The sequence below is a fragment of the Nipponia nippon genome, unplaced genomic scaffold (assembly GCF_047370975.1).
Source record: "Nipponia nippon isolate SJK-2023a ecotype South Korea unplaced genomic scaffold, ASM4737097v1 scaffold_11, whole genome shotgun sequence".
In the NCBI taxonomy this organism is placed as follows: Eukaryota; Metazoa; Chordata; class Aves; order Pelecaniformes; family Threskiornithidae; genus Nipponia; species Nipponia nippon.
The window spans coordinates 12,081,071-12,093,598 of record NW_028262302.1 but is presented as its reverse complement, the minus strand read 5'-3'; the positions used below and the strand labels follow the sequence as shown (position 1 = coordinate 12,093,598).

The 12,528-nt window shown below is 38.0% G+C and overlaps 1 protein-coding gene across 4 annotated transcripts in view; it reads left to right on the top strand.

Moving 5' to 3' along the window:
• Nucleotides 1-10,823, top strand: part of PTPN21 (protein tyrosine phosphatase non-receptor type 21) — a 50,238-nt gene extending 39,415 nt beyond the window's left edge. For all 4 annotated transcript variants that reach the window (XM_087747468.1, XM_087747465.1, XM_087747467.1 and 1 more), the window contains 5 exons: nucleotides 507-728; nucleotides 1,956-2,084; nucleotides 2,402-2,636; nucleotides 3,195-3,355; nucleotides 4,209-10,823. In XM_087747468.1, coding sequence (XP_087603594.1) covers nucleotides 507-728; nucleotides 1,956-2,084; nucleotides 2,402-2,636; nucleotides 3,195-3,355; nucleotides 4,209-4,337 — 876 coding nt within the window. In that variant the 3' untranslated portion in view covers nucleotides 4,338-10,823. The remainder of the gene's footprint in view (nucleotides 1-506; nucleotides 729-1,955; nucleotides 2,085-2,401; nucleotides 2,637-3,194; nucleotides 3,356-4,208) is intronic.
• Nucleotides 10,824-12,528: the final 1,705 nt, after the last annotated feature.

Genomic DNA, 12,528 nt, shown 5'->3' with positions numbered 1-12,528 from the left:
CCATCCAAATGACAAAGTTGACTTAATTTTTTTGGTGGTTTTGGGGTTTTTTTTTGATTACAAGGTTAAAAGAGAACTTTTTGAATGATGTAATCTAACATGCTATATTGAGCAGGAGGATTAAGGAGTATTTCTTGTTCAAAGGTATTTGAGGTGGTTTGTAGTATAGCATAGCTATCTGGTTTGGCCAAATATTTTTTTGCCCAACAGGGTTGTCTTTATAGAAACCATGAAGTAATTTTTCTTTCACCAGTGGTATCCACAGTCTTCGTGACCTAATGAAATATAACAGGCTTCTTAGTTTTCACTTGAACAAAATTCCTGCCAATTAGGGTTGCTTCTAATTTATTCTGGTATGTTTGTGAAAACATTAATAGCTGGAAAAGCATTGAAAAAGTGTGTAGGAGAGGAAAATACATTCATTTTATCCTTCATGAATTCTCTGTTAAAATAGACTCTTGCCTTAGAACGTGACTTTGTATGGTTATCTGTGTTCTGTCTTTCAGTGTAAAGTTCTGGAACAACGGTTAGAGCAGGGGATGGTGTTTACTGAATATGAGCGCATTCAGAAAAAAAGACTTATAGATGGTGAGTGCTCAATAGCTCGGCTTCCTGAAAATGCTGAAAGAAACCGGTTCCAGGATGTCCTTCCATATGATGATACCAGAGTAGAGCTAGTTCCAACCAAAGAAAATAACACGGGTTACATCAATGCATCTCATATCAAGGTGAGCGAAATACTGTTGGAGAAATATTTTCTAGTTCATGTGGTAACTAAAAATGGATTTGGCTGTCAATTTTGGTTTGGTCAGATGAGTGAGAATCCTTTCACCTCTTTTTTTCCCCTCCTTCTGCAGAGGTTTCTTTGCAGAAAGGAGGAACCTGTTTTTCCTTGTTACCTAGAATAATGGAGAGTTCATTATTGGAGAGGTCTTCTGCGTTTTGCTTCTGTATTGATCTTACCGTCTCCTTTCTCTCTCTGTCTTGTTTCTCTGTAGATTGGTGCTAACAGAAGGCATGCCCATTCTTCCCACAGTTAAGAAACCACATAGCTTTATAACAAACTGGGATCCTTTTCAACGATTATGACATTTTTGAACTACAGTAACAATCCTTATTATTTCTTCCTCTTCTGTACTCTCAGACTAGATCCACAACAGGCAGAAGCTAGCTGCCAGCTTAAGCTTTTTTGGATGGTTAGAGGAACAGATGGAGCCAGGAGGAAATCTGCTCTTTCATAATTTTCAGTTGCCCCCTTTCCCCAGCCTTAGCTCTTTAAACTCTGTTGAAAAAAGTGAAGAAGTTGCAGGGTGACCTCAAGAACCTTCAGGGCAGTTCGTTCATTTTCAATGCATTTACCTACTTAAAGTGCAACTACAACTGGCTTCATGGTTTCTCTGAAAAGACTTGAGATCGTCAAAGCAGCAGTTGTACTTGTGTTGCTGTCTTTTTTTAATAAATGTGTTTGTACACTGACATGGTACCATAGTTTCTATAGTTCAACTCATTCACAAATGTTGAGTAACTCTTCTGACCTTTCTCAAACAAGACAATATTTTTTGAGGAAACATCAGCTAATTCTGACTTTTCAGTGCATATAATAGCATTTACAGCACCAGGGTATGAAAGCTTCTCTAAATCCAAATTGGCTAGAATACCTTAAGTTCACAAAAGAGAAATACAATTCCATTTACTCACTTTTACATTATGCTTATGATGTAAAATACATTTATTTAGCTATGTGCCTATACAATTTTAAACATTGTGTCTCCTCCTCTGCATGTAGTATGACAAGATGCATCTAAAAAATGGGAGGCAGATAGACATAACTCACAATGGGCTCCTACTTCAGTGTTGCTGTCTTTTTTCAGTTTGTGCATCTTCAAATGGCTGACTCAAGAATTGGGGAAAGGGAGTTTTCAATAATTACTAATCTAACGTCTTTCTTCTTGCAGATCTCTGTTGGTGGCATAGAGTGGGATTACATTGCTACGCAGGGCCCTTTGCAGAATACATGTCAGGATTTCTGGCAGATGATCTGGGAACAAGGGATTGCCATCATAGCTATGGTGACGGCAGAGGAAGTGAGTATAAACTGAGTCAGGTTTCTCTCAGAAATTCCGCCATGATTTTGTTATGATCTGTTAGAGGAAGGAGATCTTTGCGCTAACAAGAAGACCAATCAAAGATAAATTTCTAGTGACCCCTTTGCCATTCTGTCTTGCTTTCCTTGGTAGAAAGATGTAAATATGCAAATTCTTTCCACTGAAAAATTGGTTTACTCAGTGAGAAACAGTATCACTGTAGTAATACTCAATAGAGGAGAGGTACAGTTGTTACAGGAGCATTAGTTGTATGAAAGTTCTTATGTTTCTTGATAAGCAAGTGTTTTACTTTTAAGGAAAGTGGGCGAGAAAAAAGCTTCAGATATTGGCCACGTCTTGGTTCAAGACACAACACTGTTACATATGGAAGATTTAAGATTACCACACGGTTCCGTACTGACTCAGGCTGCTATGCAACTACGGGTTTGAAGATTAAACATCTTCTCACAGGACAGGAGAGAACAGTTTGGCATCTGCAGTATACTGACTGGCCAGAGCATGGCTGTCCAGAGGATTTAAAGGGATTTCTCTGTAAGTTGTATTTAATAGTGTTGTTTTGGCATTTGTTTTTGGCTTTTTGTTTGGTTTTTTTTGTTTTTTTAATACCTCCTAAAATGGCTGTTATATGTGAATTAGCTTTTGATAAGTATGCCAAGCATTCTGCTTTGAAAGGCATACCAGCAAGAGATACTGAATTATATTTTTGGCAGGAATATACCCGCCAGTTTGTTGAAGTGACTGTTTATGTCTAAAGCCAAATATATAATTTACTAAAAGTTCATGTAGATTAAAAGAAATTGCATCACACACTACACATTTGAGTATGTTTCAGCAGTAGCAAGATGGCCACAAGCCGCCTTTGGTGGGGAACAGGGGAACAAGGCAAGGAAAGCCTTAAAAATGTTAGATGATCTTTATAGATCCGTATTGCTTTGGTTGGGATGTGACTTGTGATATATACAGCGCATAATTTTTCTGTGGGATGTCATTTGTTAAATTACTACTTTTGTGTGCTCATACAGTGTAATAGCATGGCTTATGGGGCTTCATCTCCTAAATTTATTATTCTTATGTTGTTGAAATTAATAGCATACTTGGAAGAGATACAGTCAGTACGGCGCCATACGAACAGCACTGCAGATCCTAAAAACTCTAATCCTCCTGTACTGGTACATTGCAGTGCAGGTGTAGGACGAACAGGAGTGGTCATACTGTCGGAGATCATGATTGCTTGCTTGGAACACAATGAGGTGATCTTTTTTTCTTTCTTGTGCTTTAAATAATGTTAGGTAGTGGGATAGTAAATGACCTGCCTAATAAATATTTTACGGCTGTTCATCTGAGCTTTCCCAAGATGCAGCCTTTGGAAGAGCCCTTACAACTATGTTTGTTTGAAAGAGCTCTTGTCAATTCAACAGAAGTTAATAATCTTCTAGAGTTGCCCACTTACACACTGGGTACTGGAACGCTCATTTGGATTCTTGACTCCAGAAGATGTTGAGTCACTGAGTGGAACAAGGTATGCCCTAGGCTACTAAGCATATTTCAGGATTTCACTGTGATGTTACCACTTTTACTTCATGCCTTAGTTTTAATGGATAATGTTCAAGAACATGCTTTGTAGCCAGTCTCTGTGCTTGTTATTAAATATTTTGTTCCTAAGTGTAGCGTATTTGCAGTATCAGTCTCAGCAGAGGACAAAGCGATAGCTTAACAGAATAAAACCTGGTCCTATCAATAGCTTTTAGCCAGAAGTGAACAGCTGTAAAGTGTTTATTAATAATATAAATATGCCAGCTCAGACTCAACAAATTGATTGTTTCATTGTGCATCCCCATCCTAACACTGTGACAGAATACGCAGCCATTAGATTTGTGAAGACCCATACCCTATGAGATAGGCAAGTTTAACAGTATGCGTATTCCACAGATGAGGAGGTAGGCATAGTGAGTGGTGGCATGGGCAATGAATTGTCAGAGCTGAAATTAGAGCAGCCAATTCTGCCCTTAGATCACTGGTACTGCTCTGAAACTCCTGCTGAGAAAGTGCAAGCCACTCTCCTTGCTCACCAGTCACTTGTAATGGTTTGTTCTCTTCCTCCAGATGCTGGACATCCCACGAGTGCTGGACATGTTGAGGCAGCAGAGAATGATGATGGTGCAGACTCTTTCGCAGTACACTTTCGTCTATGGAGTTCTCATTCAGTTTCTCAAAAGTTCTAGACTTATATAACCCCTGTCACTTCCTAAGGGACACTGCAAGAGTTTACAGAAAGAAAATTACAGTTGTCCAGGCAGACCTGCTCTCACTGGTGTTTTCTTCGTATGATGAATCACACAGTTACCTTTTAGGGCTGGTATGTGACTGTTAAATGTGAGTCAGTGTAACAGTCCCTGTAAAGCAGGATCTTCGCTGGACTAAATTCTTCCCATGTTCAGCTGCAGTTATATTAGAGAATGATTTTACTTGTACTGGTCTGTAGTACTTGCATACGTTCTTTAGAGTGGTGTTACTCTGGGCAAAATAAATATCTTATGGAATGGAAGTACATGGCACAATTTTACTAACGTTATGTTTTAAAACATAATTGTTAACTGTGCAAAAGCTAAATTCTGTAGATGCACATGGGGTGAGAAACCTGCTCCTTGGGAATGTCAAGGTCTTATGCAGTTTCATTCTGCTTTCAATTTTATATTTAGAACAATACATCTATATTTTTTAAAATGAACTTTTGGTTTCCTCTGGTTTACTCAGCAAAATTAGCATCTCTTAGATATTTTAAGCTGTTGCTTTAAGGACAGCTATTTTTATATTCAGCATTTTTTAATTAAAAAAACCCAAAACATCACAACCCAAAACTTTTTAAACAGCATAATATTTTCAGAGGAGAAGACCAACAATGTTTGAACTAACTTTCCAAAAATCATGCAGAAAGTACTAGGGGAAGCTATTGGTAGTGGTAGTGCCGTGGAATAGAACTGACAAATGAAAGATGATGATGTTAACTGTTGATAACTTCCATTTGAGTGGAGGCATGTTTACCTGCAACAAACAGAGGAAAAATATTCTAATTATCTACAAGGTTATTGGAAACAAATGGCTGAGAGAAAGTACATATTCAGTATTATTCATATATTTAGAAGACAGTTTGATTTTACTGGCTGAAATCAAAGTGGATGCAAATGTTTTAAGCACTTTTTTTGCTCTGTTATTTATGTAGTTAAACATAGAAACTATAATCATGCATTGTTTCATATGGTAATATACCATTACTAACCTGTTATTTTAGGAAGAGCCTTTTAAGTTGATGAAGTGAGAGAACCAAAATTGGAGTAAGAAGGTGCATAGTGGCGAAGGGGAAATGATCGTGTGAAATGTAACGGAAAAGGTGTGGCAGCTGTGATTGCTGGTTTACACAGTGCAAAGATGACCATTAAAAATGTTTATGTTCCCAGTCAAGAAAGCCTTTAAAGCACTGGAAGTTTCTGTAGAATCCTCCAGATTATTTTGTCAGTACTAGAACAGATTTTGCTAGTGCTGTGCAGTGTTGCAATGAAGAATATCCACAGAAGCCCTTTGAGAACACCTACAGAATGTAAGAGCTCTTAGAGGTAACACTGGAGATGTGGGTATTTTGGTAGCTGTGTAGGTGGCTGAGTCAATGGCTGTGGCATGGACCTGAAGATGAGTCGTACCTTTAGTAGTTTCCGTTTTGTCCCATGGGTCTGGTCTAATGATGGTATCCCTAAATAATCCTCTGTCTGTGGTTTGCAAACGGGGACAGTGTGGTTTTACCTGCCTTTTCAAGTGTTTTGAGATGCAGAGTTGAAAATCCCTGTTCAAAAGTGAGCTATTAGTTAGCAGATACCTGGTTTAATTTCAAAAAACCCCTATGGTAGACCAGTCTGCAGGTATGTTTAAGTGTCCATTTCCCTTGCTACCTGCTTAGCAAAATGAAATGAGACTGAAAGTCATTTTTATCACTGATGAAATTATGTTATTCTCTGACCTGTAACAAGGGTTTGGAAACTATTATGAATGATTAAAACCCCTTCAAAACAATAATTGTCTCCCAAAACATCAATTAAGAATAATAAATAGGTTGCCTCAATTTCCTCTGTAATAAGCTACTTTCACAAAGAAAAACACACGGTCCAAATGACATTGTGCTAATATGTCATTCTGTACAAAATGTATTACTTTAAAGTACACTGTATTAATTTAGTGCATTTGGTCTGCTTTCAGGCAGTCTGAATTGTTCTGCTCTCAGTAAAAATCAGATGGAATATTTCAGATGGGGGAAAAAAAAATGTTCTTTTTGTAACTATAAGATGCCTAGGAAGTATTAACTGCCAAATGTAAAACTGGAAGTCCAGAGGCAACCCGTTACTGAAGACTTGATTCTTTATATATAAATCTTGCAAACAAACCAATTTGACCTATCGGTGTTAACAGAAGTATTGAAAGAAACAAACATACTTAGCTGTTTGTATCATGCTGTGTTTTAAAAACATTGCTACTTTTTGCCACAGTTCACTTCTGTCTTCAGAAGTATTTTTGAATGGGAAGGTATGCTGTAGGTTGTACCATTTCCATTTCTAAACTTTAGACTGTGATCTTCATAACCTGACACATGCAGCTTTTAATGAAATTATATACAACCACGACTTCAAGCAACAATTTTTAGCTGTTCAGCAGTTACTGGGACAGAACCTCAGCTGTGAGGCATTGAAAGGAGCAGTTAAAACAAGCAATTTAGTCCAAAATTTACGGGATTATCTGAGGTGGGTGAGGAAATGTGTGTCTTTTGGCTTTCTTTTCTATTTTGCTGAAAGAAGTTGTGTTCACTTTTAGAGGCTGTTGCTCTCTAGTCTGGTAGTTACAGTCTTGATTTATTTTTTTAAGCATAACACTGCTACCTCCTCCACTTCGGCTTTCAGTTCTGTCCATCAGCAGTTTGTGCATTGATAGACTTGACCTTAATAGACTAGATTTTATGTGAGTTTTCCTACTGAAGACAGCAGGATTGCTTTTGTATGTAAGCATATGGCTCCAAGTGAGCATTGAAAATAAGCAGTTTCTCTTCTAAAGATACCAAATGAAAATAAACTTCACAACCTCCTGTAACAAAATTAATTTTAAAACCATTGTTTAGATTTTCAGTTAACTTCTTTTAAAAGAAAATCGGTTTTTAGCACTTTTTTCTGAGCCTTGAAAAGGGATGCTTTTTTACATGTAGTTGCGCTGAGTGCTTCATGAAGTGTTGGACATTAGAAGAACATCCACTGTCCAAATCCAATCACAGTGTGAGTCGGAGGTGGATTTATTTGTCAAAAGCTTAGAATTCCACTATAAACCTGTCCATTTGCCAAATGTGCTTCTGTTTTTATGGGGATGAAACCAGATTATTATTATGCAAGATTTGAGCTGACTTTTTTTAGTAAGAAAAGTTGTCTGAAGACATTCTTGCAGTAAATGGCAAAGATGATGCTGACCTCTAGGGATGTCGGAGCTCTCAGGGATAAATAAAGGTGCTATATACTGTCAAGAGACAGATCTGGCTGTCTTTTGTGGGCTAGGTGGAAAATGCTTTTTAGGATCAAATTCTATGAAGAGTCAGGAGAAGAACCCACAAATTGTAGTAAGGGCTTCTGCACATTTGATTTCTTTCTTGGTTGCTCTGATGAGAGATTTTTTTGGCCAGTGAATCTTTGTAGTCTTGGGCTAGCAGCTCTTCGCTAAGAACATAAGTCAGAGCCCTGTTCGTTGCAAAGATGTCACTGACTTAGCAGGCTTAGCCGTAGGCTGCAGATCCCTCCTCGCCCCGTTCTGTGAGGGAGAAGCTCCGTGGTACACAGGGGAGTTTTGCATAGCTTTTCTGCAGCCTGCACAGCAGGGCTCTCCTTTTTCTGCTGTCCCCCATGAGGAGCAGGAAAAGTTTTATGCCTTACTATTGCTCTCATTGTGATACCTTTTGCACAAGTGAACGGTAAAAAGTAGAAGTGCAGAGTGCTGTGGTTTATATCTAGAAATACATTTAATTCAAAGCAGGTGAGCAAGGCAGAGTTCCTATAATTTCTGTGGATGAAAAGCTGCTCTAAGTAATCATCAGCATTTAGGGAAAAAAGTAAAATAATAACAAATAAAAGTAAAATAAATGTGTACTAAAATGGAAAAAATTCTTGGCATTTTGAGAAATGTATTTTTGGCTTCTCTGTAATCCTGTGTATCTTTTTTTGAAGTGGATGACATTTGGAGCAATTTTCTCCAAAAATAGCTTCTTAAATTTAATAAGTAAAACTACCTGAGGTTGCTGCTACGTTTTTCTTGTTGGAGCAGCTATTAAAGTTGAGTGGCTCATAGATTTCAATGGCCTTTGGACCAAACTTGGGAACTGCAGGGTCATTTATCATACAAGCTAGCTGTGTAATGAGACCTCAGTTTTAATATCAATCAGTAGCGTTACTAAAACCCTGGACTTAAAAAGAGTGAACTCATTACTATATTTCAATAGTTAGTTCAAATTATTAATTGAAAAGAAACAACGCTACAGTTCCTAAGAACTCTGTGCTTTAGAGTTTAGGGTTTGGGTTTGTTGTTTGTTTTTTTTTCAATACTGCAAAGTCATGCAAAGCCAGAGTCCAGTTCTGCAAGATGCAAAATTCCTGCAGTTCTTCCTGACATTGTAGGAGTTAAAACGGGCTTATTGCCAATGAAAGCTTGAGCCCTTGAAGCATGAATACTCACACGTCTACTTTAAATTTAAATACAGATTACAACAATTAACCAAAAGAATGCAGCAGGAATGTGCATACATGACGCTACAGCATTCAAAGGAAAAGTACCTGAGATAATTCAGAAGAAATTCTTTTGTGAAAGTACAAAATGTTGGAAGTAGAGAATGAGGATTTGAGGAATAGCTGAAGGCATTTGGAGGAGAATTTGGAACATTTTGTATCCACAGTAGAGCTGCTAGAAAGGATTGATTCGTATGGTATGTTTTTCATGGCGTGGTAGGGTAAGTGAATATGTAGTCATAGGTGTTATTTTTACTGGCTTTTTAAAATGTGATTTTTGAAACTCCAAATATTTTTTCAGAGGCTCTGTTATTTTTACGTATCTTCCTTTCCAAATGTATTTAACGCAATCTGTCAGCTTGGTTTCTGTTTACTTATTAAAGGTCAAATTTTTCAAACCATGGTCTCTGGTTTTACACATGCAAAATGCAGGGGGAATAGTCGTACATGCAATTTTGCGGTGATAATTTCTAATGGATGCAAGTTAGATGATTTGAAAGTTTAAATAGTTTATGAATGCAGCCAGCTGTTTACAGTAGGTGTGAACTGCACCAGGTCAAGGCTGGGCTGAAAATCAGGCCCTTGAAATGTGGAATTTAACATGTGCTTAGAAATTATGTTGCAGTGCAGCATTTGCAATACAGTGATACTAAAATAATATAATACTGTGCTAAGGTAAGGGAAAAAAATCTTAATCTTTTAACAGCTGTTGCAAACATGTCTGTTAAAAAAAAAAAAAAATTCTTAGTAAGATCCTGTTGGGGACCAGCTAACTCGGTGCATTCTGTTGGCATCACATATGTTACTTTAAGGTCTACAGGGGCTGAAAAAAAAGAATTTGTTAACTTCAATAAGCATTTCAAAAAACAGTTGCTAAATGGCCTTTGGTTCTATTCTTTGCTATTTTCCACATGATGCTGCGTTCAGTGATGAAGAGTAACCTCCAGTGTATTTGTTCTTTAGAAGTCTGTTCTTCAGCTCTAATTAGGGAATGAGGATAGAAATCAAATGCAAAGAATCTAATGAATAGCGTTTACAACACATCCAGCCTGTGGCAAGTTAGAGAGCAAGTCTGTAGATACCGTAACATTATTTTCATTCAGATATGCGGCAATCAAAACTACCAAATTATTAATTTTATGAGCACAGTTTCAGAAGGTGCCTAACTTTTGTAAAGGGAATGTAAATGCTGTTTTTCCATTTGGAAATATTTAGGTAAAATTAGGAGACTTTTAAAATACTTTAAAGACTTTGCAAATGCCATTAATTTTTAGAAAGGTAAGAAACTTGATGGGGAAAAACCATGTAAAATCCTCCAGTCTGTCACCTTGCTAATCCTGGATAATTCTGACAGACAAGGTGTATATGCTCTTTACAAAGATACTTGCTTAAATTGCTTTGAAATACTCAACGTATCTGCCCTCTTTATGGCTGATCTAGGGAGACTTGGATGGAAATTTTAGAAGCTTGACCTGGCGAGTCAGTGTGTATGCTTCTGCACGTCGCTGAAATCTCTTCATTCAATTAAAGCAATGGGTGTTTGAAGTCCTTTCAGCAGTTTTGTAGGACTGAGTCCTTAATGTCAGAGGAATGCAGGATCTGGCGCCATTTTCTTCCATTTTCATTTGAGCCAGTATGCAAGGATTTAAATGGGACTTTGTTTAAACAGTAGCAAACATGAAGTATTATTTTCTAGTACTAAGCTAGTTGTTAACATGCCTATTTTTGCTGTCTTGCCACCAATACTGTAAAAATGTATAATCAAAACAGCTTTAATTCTTGTAAAACTGAAATTGGTTTGTAAAACAATGTACAAATTGTGTTTCATAGACAGAAAAGCTTGTATTACTGAATGTAATATATGTGAAATGAATATATTATAGTCTATTTTTGCCATGGAAATAAATATTTGATGCAACTATGGGCTTTTATTGTTCTGTTATTATGTTTCATGTGTGGTCCTAGGCTGGGACTTTACCTTCTGTATGCAAAGGTGCTATCCCTCTTCGAAAGCGCTGCAAGGACTGTCCTGCATCTCAGTACAAATGTAAAACTTGCACTGTCAAATACTAATAGCTGTCATCTTTGTGGCAGTAAAGTCTTGCGCCTGCTGCCCTGTCATTATTGTTTATAATGTTTTGCATTTTCTAAAGCTATTTTTAGTACTGAGCATTCAATTTCCCTGTAACCTTTAAGTGGAGGAGGGATAAAAAGGTTTTGAAAGCTGAAAAACCCTTTCCAAAATCATGTGAGAGGAAACAGTTGATTGTGTAGTTAGTTACTATCATTGGAGCTGCTACCAATAACTAACACTGGAGTTTTTCTTCATTTTATAGTTGACATTTAGTCAAAAAGGGAGGTGGTGCATCAGGCTTGCTGTTTAACACCTGGTGCAGCACAAGACCTCATCATGTCACGATAAATGAATTGCACGCTGGACGTTGCAATTTCACACCGGACAGCTGCGTTTCTCTTGTCTTTGCTAAATGCCTAGTGTGCTGCCCACTGAGCTATATCTGAAACGACCAGGCTTTTAACTAAGATTTGTCTTCTAAGTATGCTCAATTTGGTGGCGTTCATCAACGTAAGGTAAGACAGTAATATACCAGCTATCTATGTACTTGTCTGATCAATTCCCAAATCCTGGGGAATGTCCTGTGCGATGTTCAGTGTGGGCAAAGCTCTCCGATTTGACATGGATTCAAAATCAGAAGAGGGAAATGTGACTTCTTGGGGTCCTAAGCGCATGGTAAAAACACCCAGCAGTTCTGATCAGACTTATTATTTATACTGGTTTTAGACCTGAAGCAAAGGTCTCTTCAGAAACCTAAATTTCCCCTAAATCCAAATTGCTTTAAACTGCAGCTGTTATTGGTACAAGAGAAACTTGGAGGAGCTGATGAGAGAGGTTCCTAGCCTTGTGCCTTGAGGAGGGGAACTGAAGTAGCCCTCGTTCAGCTGTTAGGTTTGTTTAAATCTGGAATGGCTGTGGATAGATGAAGGTTACATGAAACTCAGCAAACCTAGCTGGAAGTTTTACGTGTGACACTTGCTCTGTTTAGGATCTGATGGTTTTTTTGTTGTTTTGGGTTTTTTTTTGTTGGTGGTTTTTTTTTACACCCATTCCTTTTCCCTGAGGGATCAGTGACAGCATATAAATGTGTGTTCTCTCTCTCCACTATTTTTATGAGCATCCCCTGGAAGGCTGGACTCTGCGTGAAGACAGAAGCTGCCCAGTGCCACAGAAACGTTGCCAGTTTACCTCCTGCAGCCTGAGACCTAGTTGTGGACAATCACAATTTGTGAGCATGATGGGAATGCCACTTACACAGGTACTGACAGGAGAATGGTGTTGCAGGAGAGCTGGAGCTGAGTGAGGACGAGGTGAATGCCCATCAGTGCTGAACTGAGCAAGCTGTTGTATCGCTATATATCCCATTGGCTCAGTCTGGCTCTTGGGCAAGTCGGACCAGCTGCCATCAGCACTTGTGTTTGAGCGATTGCAGTTCTGTGGCTCCAGTGGAACATAGTGCTTCGGGAAATGGTGGTTCTGATGTTTAAAAGCTGGTTCTGTTATTATTGAAATTGCTTTAAACTAGCTTCATTAATTCAAAGAAAAAACAAGT